This window comes from Chenopodium quinoa, unplaced genomic scaffold (genome assembly GCF_001683475.1).
Source record: "Chenopodium quinoa cultivar QQ74 unplaced genomic scaffold, ASM168347v1, whole genome shotgun sequence".
Lineage (NCBI taxonomy): Eukaryota > Viridiplantae > Streptophyta > Magnoliopsida > Caryophyllales > Amaranthaceae > Chenopodium > Chenopodium quinoa.
The window spans coordinates 1,389,277-1,404,280 of record NW_018745323.1 but is presented as its reverse complement, the minus strand read 5'-3'; the positions used below and the strand labels follow the sequence as shown (position 1 = coordinate 1,404,280).

The window sequence follows — 15,004 nt, the reverse complement described above, 5'->3', positions numbered from 1 at the left end:
CGTCGAGGCCATCCTTGGGATTCCCGTGGAGGGAAACCGAGCATCTGTCGTCACTGATGCGGATCAGGCAGATTTACTAGCGGAGCTGTTGGCGGTGGATAGGGCTGCGCTGTACACATCGGCACTTGGTGTGTGGGATCACGGCGGCGTTAAGATCGCAGCCGTCTTGCAGCGATGTTTGCACCCTACGGCACGTAGGACGCAGGACACACACCCAGGACCCTCTACACCGAACTGATTCAGTATCGCGAGATCGTAGAGGCGTACATGCCGCAGCGCTGTCTTCGCCAGCTTGGATTTGTCCAAGTTGTCCCACCTCCACCGGCATGGCCCAGTAAGGCGGTACGATCTGCGTCGTCGAAGGAGTACGTCGTCCAATGGCCGGCAAACATGATATCCATGTGGGAGCAGTTTCCGATGGTTGCCCGCCTATGGACGGCGGAGCTGCAGCGGCCGCCAAGTGGGGTGACTGCCATGTGTGACCAGCACTACATGGAATGGTACATCCGGCACTCGCACCCGAGGTTGATCAAAGACATCGACGACGCAGATGATGACGATGTGCCACCTGCCACTGCCTCTTATGCGGTACGTCTCATCTTTTATTTGTTGTTCTCTTATTTTAATATATATATGTATAATACGTCGTTTCCTGTTTTTTGTTTTGTGTAGTGGATGGGCAAGATTATGCAGTTGGGACACCGACTTTTTGAGGAAAGGGACTGCATGACGAGTGCATCAGGCAGAGCTGTTATTGACGATCTGGAACGGACCCTTGAGCAGTGGCAGTGGGCGTCACAGAGGGATTACTGATATTTGAAATTAGACATTATCTTTTTAGTTTGTAATATTTGAAATTATTGTTCTTAGTTTTTAAAATTCAATATTATCTTTTTAGTTTGTAATATTGTGAAATTATTGTTGTTAGTTTTTAAAATGAAACATTATCTTTTAAAAATGAACACATAGAAATGACATAGTATTGACAATACAAGGCCTCATAGTAAAAGGTAGGTGTACATCAACAAAAACTACATTGCAATTAAATTGTTCCACTGTTGCACGCGAGCATGGTACAAAGCATCCCAACCCTCCACGCTTGCTCTACGAATTTCATACCACTTCGGTATGATATGTGGGACCGGAAAATCGGGTGACATGTCTAATCGGATAAAATGTCTGTATGACGGCCCAAGAAATCCAATAGCAACGTCCCTTACCGGTCTGGTGACGGTCTCGCGCGAACACCAGGGCAGAACCGTTGTACATGGATAATAGGCTCGACTATGTAAACCAAGGCCGAAATGCATGACTGCACACTTGTAGATGTTTGCAACGGCAAAGAGATCAAGTGGCGCATCGAACCAATGATTTTGACCGCAAGGTCCCCCTCCCCACCGGATACGCTGCAGAGACCTATCCAAGTCCTCGCCGTACACATGGCCATACACATCTCGGTTTGATGCGATTTCACTGTACATCAACTGCCGCACTAAACCGTAGTTGTCTTCACCCATTTGAAACACATCCGCCACAACCCGAAATCCGCAGTTACCATCTGCAATGACATCATTCCACCCGTCCAAGAATGGCATCATGATATTAGGGATCCTGTCCTTATATGGAAAATGTTCAATGTCCATTCTCCCTGTTACACACATCAATAAACACAATAAACAAGTAACCAGTAAACTAATCAAACAGTCAACAAAAGAAATTGAAGTCGAATGTCTTACCGGTGCCGGGCATATTAACCGACGACGATGATTGGCTGCCACTTGATGAGGATGTACGACCACGGCCACGGCCACGGCCACGACCACGAATGTACTCAAACGCACTCTTGTTCCGCCGTGGTTGTCGACCCCTAGGTCGCTCGACCCCTTCCGGTTCCTCGGTATCCAAACACGATGTATTGAACATGTCATGAAGTATGTGTGTAGCACTACGAATGATCGAAGGGTGACTGGAGGACACTTGGTCAAACATCAACTGAAACTGCTCCAACTCCTCCTGTTCACGGTGAACCGTATGCGGAACAACATGCTCTCCGATAACGAGCGTCCGCCAGAATGGATGAACCTGATCGACATGTAACGACGCCCTGTCTTGCGTAATTACGCGGTGAATGGTGCATGCACAAGGTAATCCATGAGTCATTGATATAGCACATCCGCACCGAATAGCCACTTCATCGCCCAACTCCCTCATCCTGGTATACTCGCTCAGAATCAACCCCAAACAGTGGTGTGACACACGACCGTGGAGAATCTTAAATATGAAATGGCCATACAACATGCCATGTCGTCGTCTGGAGTCCTCGAGATAGTTCTTGATGCCGTTCCTCTGAGTATCAATAGCCTTGTTTATTCTCTCGAACAGTGTATCCAGAGCAGCCGTGGAAGAATCAATCCAGTCCTTCAAAGCTCTATGAGCGCTCTCGACTTTGCATGTCGTAGTGTTCCCAAAATGAAGAACTTGGTTCGTCCAATATTTGACAAACTTTTCCCTCTGAGGTACCCACTGGTGCATCACATAGTCTACGATTGGCGGGCACCACTTGTACGCATCCTTGAAGTTTTCCAAGGCTCGATCGTACTCTGCCTCTGTGGTAGCTTGCATGATCTTCCGCCACTTACCATTTACCAATGTCTCTGCTGTTACTAAATTCTTGTTGAAAAGATTGTAGGCTTTGACTTTCACGCAGTTGTTGATGTGCCATGTGCACAGTAAATGGCTCGACTCCGGAAACAGCTCCGCTATAGGGGCAAAAAGACCTCCCTCACAATCACTTACGATGGCCGATGGCTGTACATTTGGGCCGATGTAGTTTCTCAACTTTTCCAACACCCAACGGTAACTCGCAGCCGTCTCATCCTTCATGACTGCATAACCAATCAGAAAGTTCTGGTTCGTTGGAGCCATCCCAACCATCTCAACCAGTGGGAACTTGTACTTGTTTGTCTTGTACGTTGAATCGATCAAAATCACAGATGGCCAAGACGAAATCATATCAGCACAATCAGGATGGACAAGGAACAAATGAGTTACCTCCGATGTGTCTTCGTCAGATTCAAACCAGTAAAGGTAACCACGTGCTTGTGCCTGGTGCAGAAGCTGCTGTATAGGGTTCCTTCCCTCTGACCGTTCAAACCTCAATTTCTGTCTGACGTTGTAGATGTGTCTTCGGTTTGGCTGGTCTTCGGGGAATTTCTCTAACACAGACGCTAATATTTTAGCGGGCTTCACTTGAGCATCACTCATTTCTTTTACAACTAGTTTCGCAGCTGGACTTAGGCCGCTTAACTGCCGATGCCCCACTTTGTATGCTATCAACTCATGGTTGTGATATCCCCATTTGCCGTAACCCTTCACTTCCCAACCGTCACGCCTTTGATGTTGTCGAACCTTAACTCGGAACTGACACCCACAACCTTTCCGCTTTGAGTCAAACCGAATCGCTTTACTGAAATCTCGTTCTTCTCTTTTGCGATAACGGTCGCATCTCAAAATGCGATCCATTCTACCATCCCGTTGAGATTTATGAGTTGCTACTACTAAACAAAAGCCTGATCTAATTGCAACCTGTTTTGCCCAATCAATCGCTTGTTGAGCATCTTCGAACAGGCCATCATGTACAAAAATCCCACTGTAATCATTTCCGTCTCCACCATAATCCTGTAACAATAACATATAACGTATAAATATAATTACATTAAGATTAAACAAAAAAAAAACAAAAAAAAAAGGGGATTAAATTAAAAAATAAAAAAAAAAAAAAAAAAAATATATTCCCCTAGTGGCGCCTGGCCAGGACGCCGGAGCCACGGCCTGGGCGCCTGGTCAGGACGCCGGAGCCACGGCCGGGGCGCCTGGTCAGGACGCCGCCGCCATGGTGGCGGCGTCCTGGCCAGGCGCCCTGGCCGTGGCTCCGGCGTCCTGGCCACGCGCCACTACTATGGTCGAGGCTTCTCCACCAGGCGCCGTTACCACGGTGGCGGCGTCCTGGCTAGGCGCCACAACCACGGCATGGCCTTTTGGCTAGGCGCCAGCCACCATTTCGTCCTTACGATGCGTTACGAACCTCGTTTTCCGATGACGACGGCGATTCTCCGGTGATCCTCGGCGATCCGGTGCTGCTCCACATTTTTTTAGTGCGAAAAATTTATCTTCGGTTAAAATTATAAAAAGGGCAAATTTGTCAAAAAATTATAAAATGTGGGCTTTATGTAGAGATTTGCGGGCGATGAATAACAAGTCCCATGAGAAATCCTCATTTCGTGAGGAAGTGAGGAGTGGGCTGTCCAAAAAGGAAGGCTGAAGGGTTGGAGTGTGTTGGGCGGACTGCTGGGAGCCCACAGATGGAGATGCGACAGTGGGCTGTGGGTTGGAGCGTGAAGAAGGCCCAGTAGAGGGAGGCCCAGGTGAAGGAGCATGATGCGGCTCTTGAGGAGGAGTAGACTGGGCCGTGAAAGGAGAAGGGACGGGTTGAGTGGTGCGTAAATGGGCTAGGTGATTTAATGGATTGTAATCCCAAAAATCATAATCATCAATTTTCGGTTTGTGATATTTTGAGAACGGAAATTCGTTTTCAATAAATTTCACATGCCTACTAATGATGATTTTGCCATTTGATAAATCATAGCACTTCGAACCACGATGATTTGGCGCGGGGCCAAGATAGACACAAGGGGTGGACCGCTCTTGCAATTTGTTTATAGTAGTGGAAGGGAAGAGTGGAAAACATAGGCAACCAAAGACTCGTAAAGCCGAATAACTAAGATCACGTTGGTATAAAACTTGAGTAGGAGATTTATAATCTAAGAATTTGGTTGGTAATATGTTTAGGAGATAGGTAGCCATGGCTAGAGCATGATGCCAAAAAGAATGAGGCAAAGAAGCATGAGCAAGAAGGGTCCGAATAATATTTTTGATTGATTTTATGTGGCGTTCGGCTTTTCCATTTTGTTGAGAGGTGTGACGACAAGAAAGACGATAGAGCATGCCATGATTTTCAAAAAAAATTTTAAGAGTACCATTAACATACTCGGTGCCATTATCACATTGGAAAGTCTTAATGTTACGTTCAAATTGAGTGTGGACTATCTTATGAAAAGATTGAAAAAGATGTTTAACTTGGGATTTATTTACAATAGGATAAGTCCATAAAAATTTGCTGCAGTCATCAAGAAACAATAGATAATAACAATGACAGAAGAACTAACAATGGGGGAAGTCCATAGATCACTATGAATTATATCAAATGGAAAAACGGTGCGCGACATAGAATCATAAAAAGGAAGTTTAACGTGTTTCCCTAAAGGACACGAAGAACAAAAAGAAGTACAAGCCTTATTACATTCAATAAATTTTTGATTACTTAAAGATCTAAGAACAACATCGCCGGGGTGTCCTAACCGATTATGCCAAAGATCGGAAGAAATTGCAGAAAAATTTGAATGTGAAACTGATGAGTTGGCTTGACTGGGTGGAAGGATGGGATAAAGGTCACCGGTACTATCACATCTCATTAGGTGGGCTCCCGTCTGTAAATCAGTCACAGAAAAGCCATAAGGGTCAAAGGAAATAGAAACCATATTGTCAGTTGTGAATTTACGGACGGATATCAAGTTCTTTATTATTTTAGGAGCATGTAAAACATAGTTTAAGGTAAATGGAGGGTACGGGGAGGGAAAAGTAGCACTACCATGACCAATAATTGGAACTAAATCACCACTACCAACAACAATGTTATGATTTTTAACGCTCGAATTGACATAGGTAGATAGAATACCTTGATCAGCCGGCATATGAGATGTGGCGCCAGTGTCTAAATAATAATTTGGATCCGGACCATGAAAGTGATTTGATCGTTGCGTTTCATTGATTATCCTTGGGGTATAAATATACAATTACAAGATATAATCAAGCTTGCTGATTAGCTATAAACTAGGCTACAAATTAGGCTACAAACTAGGCTATAAAATATACATTAACCAAATCAGTTATATACAAAGTGAACCTATAATATATTGCCATATATTCTAACAATTTTACTTATAAATTTGTCCTAATCATATATTTTGAACCCTAAAACAATAATAATATACAAAGTACTACTTGAAAACAACCTTTATTTTTTTAATTCTTAAATTGTATGGAAAGATTTGAAAATTAATTCAACTCTATGAACTAACAATCAATACCCACATAAAATGTTTCTACATATTGTGATTCTAATATCAAATGTTTATAAAAGAGATTGTTATTAATTGTTATTATTATTATTATTATTATTTGAAAGAATTGTTATAATTATTAGAAATTATTAATTAGTAATATTATTAAATATTAATTCTTAATAGTTTGAATTATTCAATATTATTATTGATAATTATTAATTATTATTATGATTAATAAATATTAATTATTATTAAAATTATTTTTAATATTAATAATTATTATAATTATTCAAAATAATAAATTATTATCATCAATACAATATTAATTATTATTATTGAATATTAATTATTATTGTTGTTATTATTAATTATTATTTGAAAATAGAGCAGAGCATATTTCTTTTAAGAAGAGCAGAGCAGAGCAGAGCAGATTTAATTTAAGCAGAGCAGGGCAAAGCAGGGCTCAACAGAGCAGAGCAGAGCAGAACAGCTCTAAAGAACGGGGCCTTAGTCGGCGATAGATCCAGAAATTTATTATAGGGTCCAAAATAAGCTTCCAACTTTAGCATATCAAGTACCAACATATTTTCTTCATTCCAAATTACACGACATATTTGTTTTACTACGTTTGCCAATGCAAAAGTTCAATTTAATATATCTTTAATTGACAAATTCATATTCCATATATTTTCTGAAATCTCATATCCCTAATGTTTGGGGTAAAAATACCCTAAACACGTGGCCCAATGGCCTAGTGACACGTGGCATCCAGCCGTTGGTCAGCAGGGCTCCAATCCTCTGCTGACACGTGTCCTCTAAACCCTAAAAGGGGAACCATCCCTTCCCCACTATAAATAGTGGAAGGACCCTCATTAATGGGGGCTGGAACATTTGTTGTTCACATTGAATACTCCTCAAAAAGAAAAACACTTACTCCGAGCAATATTAATTGCAGAATTCTCCCATTACGCGAGAAGTAACTTCCACATTACGTGCATTCTACCTCCCGCATCTTTACTAACTTGATCGTCGGAGGCGGAGCTCCTCCCCCCAGGAGTCTTCGTGATTTTGCAGGCACAGGCGTCGAAGGGCATTCTTGGAATTGTAACTCTCCCGCAGGACACATCAAAAAACCCCGAAACATTTGGCGCCGTCTGTGGGGAGAGTACTTCTAAGATGACTTCTGATACTGTGTCACCGAATCAGGGCAAACGGCCTGTGGTCGAGCCTGAGGTCCAGACGGACCATGAAAGTGGCGACGAAATTGAAACATATGTGGCCCCGGATGGGTCTTTCAGAACGAAGCACCCTCGTGCTAAAGATAGAAGAGAACGGGAAATCAGCCAAGCTGCTCCCAACAACCCAGCCGGGCAACCGGCTGGAATTGCCCAAACAGTGGAGGGCTCAGCCCCCGTTACAAGAAACGAACTCATGTCTTTCATGAATAGTTTCAAGGGTGAGATCAAGAGCCTCATCCGGTCAGCTACTCCAAAGAAGGGTCAGCCGGCCAAGAAGCCTTCTGGAAAGAAGGCGGTCAAAGAACGAGTTCCTACCCCTCATCCCAAGCCAAAGGAGGGGGAGGGCTTAAGGTTTGATCCAAGCAGACTCCGTTTTCCTCAAGGGGAGCTGCGAAAGGCCATCCGGCACGTACAGCCGGATGGCTCCAAGAAAACATTCTCAGACGCCCGCACATTTCTCCAAGAGAAGCGAGGTCAGGCGTCTGCGTCGGCCTCAACGTCGACCTTCCCGGACAGTTTCCATGACGTCTCACACAGGCGTACGGGAACGAACCTTAGGAGCCAGACGGGCAAAGCTTCTGCCCGGTCTGGACCCAAAGTGATCCAGCCTGGCCTATTCGGCACACCGAATGGGTTGGGTGGATCCCCTTTCATGTCACCGGGTCTTTTCGGTGGGCAAGCGCAGCAGCCGTTCCAACCCACGGACTGGCAGCTGCGCCTGCTAAATTTGGGGGAACAGCCAACGGCGTTCTCCCCAGAGATAACCCAGGCGGCACAGCCGCCTAAGATCAAGAATGTTTTGGTGGGGGCCTATGATGGCACCACCAACCCAGAAGACCATCTAATGGCCTACTCTAACCTCATGTACCTCCAGGGGTTAGATGATGCCGTCTGGTGTCGATGCTTCCCGGCTACCCTCAAGGGCATAGCCCAGCGGTGGTTTGGTAACCTACCAGCCGGTTGCATCAACAGCTTTCGAACTTTGGCGTACTTGTTTACGTCAAATTTCTCAATGAATATTCCTGCCAAAAAGACTAGCCTCGACCTAGGGGCAATACAGCAGGGCGACCGGGAGGGCCTCCGGTCGTACGTCAGACGGTTCAATCTGATGAGAATTCAGATTCCAGGACTATCAGACAAAGTGGCCTATACAGACTTCTTTCGAGGTCTGAAGGATGGGTCGACCTTTAAGTTTGACCTCGTCCAGAAGAGGGTTGCTACCCTCCAAGAGGCGTTAATTGAAGCTGAAGCCTATATACAGGCGACGGAGCTTTGTGCTGTCAAGCAGCCGTCAGATTATAAAAAGTCTGACAAAAAAGAGAGCCGGCAACAGCATCAGCCGGCAAGAAAGGAAGAAAAGAGAAAAGGGGTCTGGGCAGCTGACCGATCAGGACAGCCGGCCTAGAAGATCAGGCGGAAGTCAGAACCATATGTCCCCAAATACGAGTTCACAAAAGATTGCTCCACCATCCTCCTGGAAATCAAAGACCGAATGTCTCTCGACAAACCGGCTGAAATGAAAAGCCCCGTGAATAAACGGGACAAGAGCAAGTATTGCCAATACCACGAGGATGTAGGCCACGTCACCAATGGCTGCTATAGCCTCAGGCGGCTATTGGACCGCCTGGCAGATGAGGGGGCCCTAAAATCCTATCTACCCAAGGCTAAGGGTAATACCCAGGCCAAGAAAGGGCAGGCGGCAAAAACCGGCCCAGTAAACTCCGAGACGGATGAAGAGACCATCTTCACCATAGCAGGCGGTTTTGCCGGAGGGGGTCCCACCATTCGGGGCACCAAAGACAACATCAGGAAGCTGGTCAACTCAGTGGATGAGGGCCAGGCGTCGAAAGACATCTTCCCTGAGGTCCTTATTTCTGAAAAGGACCGGGGCAAGGTCAGGCGGCCTCATGATGACTCCATCGTCATCGAATGCAAGGTTGCCAACCAGAAGGTTGGCCGGATCCTAATAGACACCGGGAGCTCGTCTGACCTAATCAGTTATCAGTGCTTGACCAAGCTCAAGTACACATCCGGTAACATGCACCAGGCTCCTCACCCACTAGTCGGTTTTGGGGGTGGAGTAGTGCATCCGGTCGGAAGCATAGATCTTCCGATCCGGCTGGGTGAAAAGGGGCAAGGACGCCACATGATAGTCAAGTTTTTAGTTGTGGAGGAGCTGTCTGCCTACAACATGATATTTGGCCGTCCTACCCTCAACGCATCTAAGGCTGTCATCATCCCGTCCCTCATGTTGGTCAAATTTCAAAAGGATGATGGTACAGTCGGTGCCCTAAGCGGGGACCAGAAGACGGCAAGAGAGTGCTATCTCTCTGACGTCAAGACAACTATGGGTGCAGCCGGCCAGGGCGAGCCCATAGATATTGATAACTGCGACCCAGCAGTCCCGGCTCCAAGGGCAGCCGGTATGAAAAGAAAGGCGGACCAACTGGCACCCGTCAAAAAGGAGAAATAGCAATCACTAGCCGGGGAAAGGTCAGATGACCAACGACCTCAGCCGGCTGGTGACTGCCTCGATGTCATCCTAGATGACAGCCGTCCTGAAAGAACAGTCAAGGTCGGGACGGTAGCCTTCGAACGGTTGGGAGAAGGTTTGCTCCAGCTGCTGAAGGAATTCAAAGACATCTTTGCCTTTGAAGTGGAAGAGATGCCAGGCGTCAGCCCGGATCTTGCTGTCCACAAGCTAGCCGTAGATCCCAAAAAGCAGCCGGTTAGGCAGAAAAAGAGGGATCATGGTGGAGAAAGATCTCAAGCGGCAGCGGCTGAGGTCAAAAAGCTGTTGGATGCTGGATTCATTAGGCAATGCTACTACCCGGATTGGGTGGCAAATGTCGTTCTAGTAAAGAAGCCGAACGGTACTTGGCGGATGTGTGTGGATTACACAGATCTGAACAAAGCATGCCCAAAAGATAGCTACCCGCTTCCAAAGATTGACAGCCTAGTCGACTCAACAGCCGACCATGCGTTAATGAGCTTTATGGATGCTTATTCCGGCTTCCATCAAATACCTCTCTGGAAGAAAGATCAGGAGAAGACGACTTTTGTCACTGATCAGGGGTTATTCTGCTATACGGTGATGCCGTTTGGGTTGAAGAATGCACCGGCTACATTCCAGCGCATGATAAACACCGTTTTTATCAACCAGATTGGCAGGAATGTAGAGGCGTATATCGATGACATGATAGTCAAATCCAAGCTACAGACGGATCACCTAGCAGACCTGCGAGAAACCTTCACCACACTCAGGCGGCACCGGGTCATGCTTAACCCAAAGAAATGCGTATTTGGTGTTGAGTCTGGGAAGTTTCTCGGATTCTTGATTGACCAAAGAGGCATCGAAGCTAATCCGGAAAAAATACAGGCGGTAATTGACATGAAGTCTCCCCGCACTGTAAAAGAAGTCCAGAAGTTGACCGGTTGTCTGGCGGCATTGGGGAGGTTCCTCAGCCGGTCAGGTGACAAGTGCCTCTATTTCTTTCAGGCAATCAGGAAGAGGTTAAGGTTTGAATGGGGTGAAGAAGCAGAGGCGGCATTCCAGAGGCTTAAGCAGCACTTGCATTCTTTGCCAAGGCTAGTGAGCCCCCTACCCCGGGAGGTTCTGTACATGTACCTAGCCTTCTCTGATCACGCCCTTAGTGCCGTTCTCCTCGCTGAGAGAGACGGCATTCAGCTGCCGGTGTACTTCATCAGCCATGTCTTAAAAAATGCTGAGCTCCGGTACCCCATGATCGAAAAATTTGGGTTGGCCTTATTCGTAGCAGTCAAGCGGTTGAAGCCTTATTTTTTGGCACATCCGGTTGTGGTATACACAGATCAGCCGCTCAAGCGTACGATGACTGCTATAGAGTCATCCGGTAGAATGATCAAGTGGGCTGTTGAAATACAAGGCCTTGAGATAACTTTTGAACCCAGGCGGGCAGTGAAAGGTCAGGCGTTTGCCGACTTTATTGTCGAGATGACTAGGCTGGTGCACCCGGAAAACCCTGATCAGGTCTGGAAGTTATTTGTAGACGGCAGCTCTACGGTGAACGGCTGTGGTGCAGGTGTTATCTGTCATTCCCCGGAAGGGGATAAGTTTGAATATGCACTACGGTTTAAGTTCCAAGCCTCCAACAATGAGGCAGAGTATGAAGCCCTGCTAGCCGGATTGCGCATGTGTAAGGCAGCCGGTGCAAGAAAGGTCGACGCCTGCTCAGATTCACAGCTGATCGTTAGCCAATACCTTGGTGACTACGAAGCCACCCATCCGGCTATGATCAAATATTTGCAGGCGGTCAAAGAGGAGGCTGGGTCCTTCGATGAATTTCATCTGCGACAGGTGCCCCGGTCTGAAAACAATCAGGCGGATGCCCTCTCAAAGTTGGCATCATCAGCCTCCGGTGATGCTCCTAGGACGGTCTTTTGGGAAGTCATTGAAAAACGAAGTATTCAGAATGATCCCATTGGAGTCTTGGACAGAACTGCTACCTGGATGGATCCCATCCGGTCCTTTTTGACGGATGGTACCTTGCCGGATGACCCTTCAGAAGCATCAGCGCTCAAGAAGCGTGCTTCAAGTTTTGTTATGCATCAAGGGGAACTCCTCCGGAAGGGATACCTGCAGCCGTTTTTGAAATGTGTAACCCCGGATAGGGGGAGAGAAGTTTTGGAAGATCTGCACGCGGGGTTTTGTGCCTCGCATATTGGCGGCAGGTCCCTGGCCAGAAGAACCAGACGGCAAGGGTACTTCTGGCCCACTCTTGAAGCGGATGCCATGGATCTAGTAAAGAGATGCGACAAGTGCCAAAAATTCGCTAAGTTGATACATCAACCGGCAACAGAACTCACGGCAATCCATAGTCCGGTTCCGTTTGCTAAATGGGGCATGGACATTTTGGGACCTTATACGCCTGCGTCAGGCGGCCGCCGCTACACTCTTGTAGCAGTAGACTACTTCACCAAATGGGTTGAGGCAGAGGCGGTAAAAGGGATTAAAACGAAAGACGTGATTTCTTTCATCTGGAGAAACGTCATCACCCGGTTCGGGGTTCCAATGTCCATGGTTTTCGACAACGGACCGCAGTTCGAAACGCCTGTCCTGAAGACCTGGTTGGGAGACCAAGGAATTTCCCATTGTTTTGCATCCGTTGGCCGTCCTCAGGCAAACGGTCAAGTTGAGGCTTTTAACAAGTTGATCTCAGACGGGATAAAGAAGAAAGTAGAAAGAGCCGGTGGACTATGGGCAGAGGAATTACCTCATGTCCTTTGGGCTATCCGGACAACCGAAAAGGGGGCAACCGGTGAGACCCCATTTCTCATGACATACGGCACTGAAGCAGTTCTTCCCATTGAACATTATGAGCCTACTCTACGCATTATGTTATATGATGAGGAGGCTAACTGGGAAGCCATGCGGTTGGCATTAGACGCTCTTCCAGAGCGAAGGGGGAATGCTGCCTTGCGTCATGAGATCTACCGTCCGCGTATGACTAGAGCCTACAACAAGCGGGTTCGTAAAAGACCTTTGAAAGAAGGAGATTTTGTGCTTCGCAAAATGGAGGCAACCGGTAGGGCCAATGAACAAGGCAAATTAACCCCAAATTGGGAGGGACCCTACCGGATCTTTGAAGAAGTACGAGACGGCACTTACCGCCTGGAAACTCCAGACGGAAGAAAGTTGCCTAGAATTTGGAATGTAGATAACCTCAAAAAATACTACTTCTAAGCATTGTACATCTTTTGAAAATTTTCAAATGATTAATGAGAATTACATTCAATTTTGTATACAGCCGCCATGTCTTGTGCCTACCACAAGCGGCACCAGTAACTAATTTTTTCATCCGGTGACACCCATACGGGTGAATTCATCGAAGAGAACATCTCCCATTTGGGTGGTAAATTGTTCTAAGCGATCACACAGGCGGACAAATCCGCCTGACGATCCTTCGCACCAAAAAAAGGCCAGGCTAGCAACCCCAAACTTGCAGCCGGCTCACTTTTTGGAAGGACAGCCGGTACTCAATACCGCCGCCTGACTCTCTAAGAGCAGGCCTAAAATCATCCGGTGACACCCATACGGGTGAATTCATCGAAGAGAACATCTCCCATTTGGGTGGTAAATTGTTCTAAGCGATCACACAGGCGGTCAAATCCGCCTGACGATCCTTCGCACCAAATAAAAAAGGGGCAGGCTAGCAACCCCAAACTTGCAGCCGGCTCACTTTTTGGAAGGACAGCCGGTACTCAGTACCGCCGCCTGACTCTCTAAGAGCAGGCCTAAACATTTGGTCTAGGCCATAATTCATTCAGGGGTATGCTTGCAAAAGCCCAACCGGTGAATGGACATCCTAATCTGGCGTGATTCTTTTGCGAAGTCCCGACCGGTAATTCAGTATAAACCGACTGGCTCCCGAATCTAATGTTGGCACTTAGTGTATATTCGAGCTATATCATATGGATAGTCGCCTGGCTTGCAAAGACCCAGACCGCTATCCAGGGGCAATTACCCAGACGCCATCCGGTTTGGTTTTGGGTCGAAATTTCTTCGCCTAGTTTGCGAAGACCCAGACGGCAGTGTTACCGGTGGGGTCTTCTTGGCAACCCTTGCAAATTTCTTCGCCTAGTTTGCGAAGACCCAGACGGTAGTGTTACCGGTGGGGTCTTCTTGGCAACCCTTGCAAATTTCTTCGCCTAGTTTGCGAAGACCCAGACGGCAGTGTTACCGGTGGGGTCTTCTTGGCAACCCTTGCAAATTTCTTCCCCTAGTTTGCGAAGACCCAGACGGCAGTGTTACCGGTGGGGTTTTCTTGGCAACCCTTGCAAATTTCTTCGCCTAGTTTGCGAAGACCCAGACGGCAGTGTTACCGGTGGGGTCTTCTTGGCAACCCTTGCAAATTCCTTCGCCTAGTTTGCGAAGACCCAGACGGCAGTGTTACCGGTGGGGTCTTCTTGGCAACCCTTGCAAATTTCTTCGCCTAGTTTGCGAAGACCCAGACGGCAGTGTTACCGGTGGGGTCTTCTTGGCAACCCTTGCAAATTTCTTCGCCTAGTTTGCGAAGACCCAGACGGCAGTGTTACCGGTGGGGTCTTCTTAGCAACCCTTGCAAATTTCTTCGCCTAGTTTGCGAAGACCCAGACGGCGGTGTTACCGGTGGGGTCTTCTTGGCAACCTTTGCAAATTTCTTTGCTGTTTGCGCAGACCCAAGCGGTAGTGTTACCAGCGGGGTTCTTTTGGTTATCCTCGCAGAAATATGTATAAAAAATAACAAGAATTCTAATATTGAAGTGCAGAAACATAAAAAGCATTCAAAAGCCGGCTCAGCCGGTGAAAATGTTTATATTCAAAATAAAAATTATTACAGCTTAGCCCATCTCATCCGGCGCTATTACAAGATAATGCTAGGCACGCAGGCCGGGAAGTAGTTGCTACTCCAGGCGAACAGTGAGCCGGTCCTATTCCGGTTGGTTCTGGGTTGGATCAGGGTGAGCGGCTGCGTCGGCTTCAGGAACGACTTCTTCCTCTTCAGCAGCCTCCGCCTGCCGTCGCGCAATCTCCTCCCTAACCCAAGCGTCATAGGGTCCGGGCCC

At 47.0% G+C, this 15,004-nt stretch overlaps 2 protein-coding genes across 2 annotated transcripts; one reads left to right on the top strand and one right to left on the bottom strand.

Annotated features, from left to right (window-relative positions):
- Nucleotides 1-218: 218 nt before the first annotated feature.
- On the top strand, nucleotides 219-857 carry LOC110712539. The gene is made up of 2 exons (XM_021891009.1): nucleotides 219-588; nucleotides 673-857. The coding sequence occupies exons 1-2, from the start codon at nucleotides 268-270 to the stop codon at nucleotides 811-813; spliced, it is 462 nt and encodes a 153-aa protein (XP_021746701.1). The 5' UTR covers nucleotides 219-267; the 3' UTR covers nucleotides 814-857.
- Nucleotides 858-928: 71 nt separating this feature from the next.
- LOC110712480 lies at nucleotides 929-1,923 on the bottom strand. The gene is made up of 2 exons (XM_021890945.1): nucleotides 1,737-1,923; nucleotides 929-1,648 (listed from the first exon to the last, which is right to left on the bottom strand). Exons 1-2 carry the CDS (start codon nucleotides 1,921-1,923, stop codon nucleotides 1,032-1,034), a joined length of 804 nt encoding a protein of 267 aa, XP_021746637.1. The 3' UTR covers nucleotides 929-1,031.
- Between the last annotated feature and the right edge of the window lie 13,081 nt (nucleotides 1,924-15,004).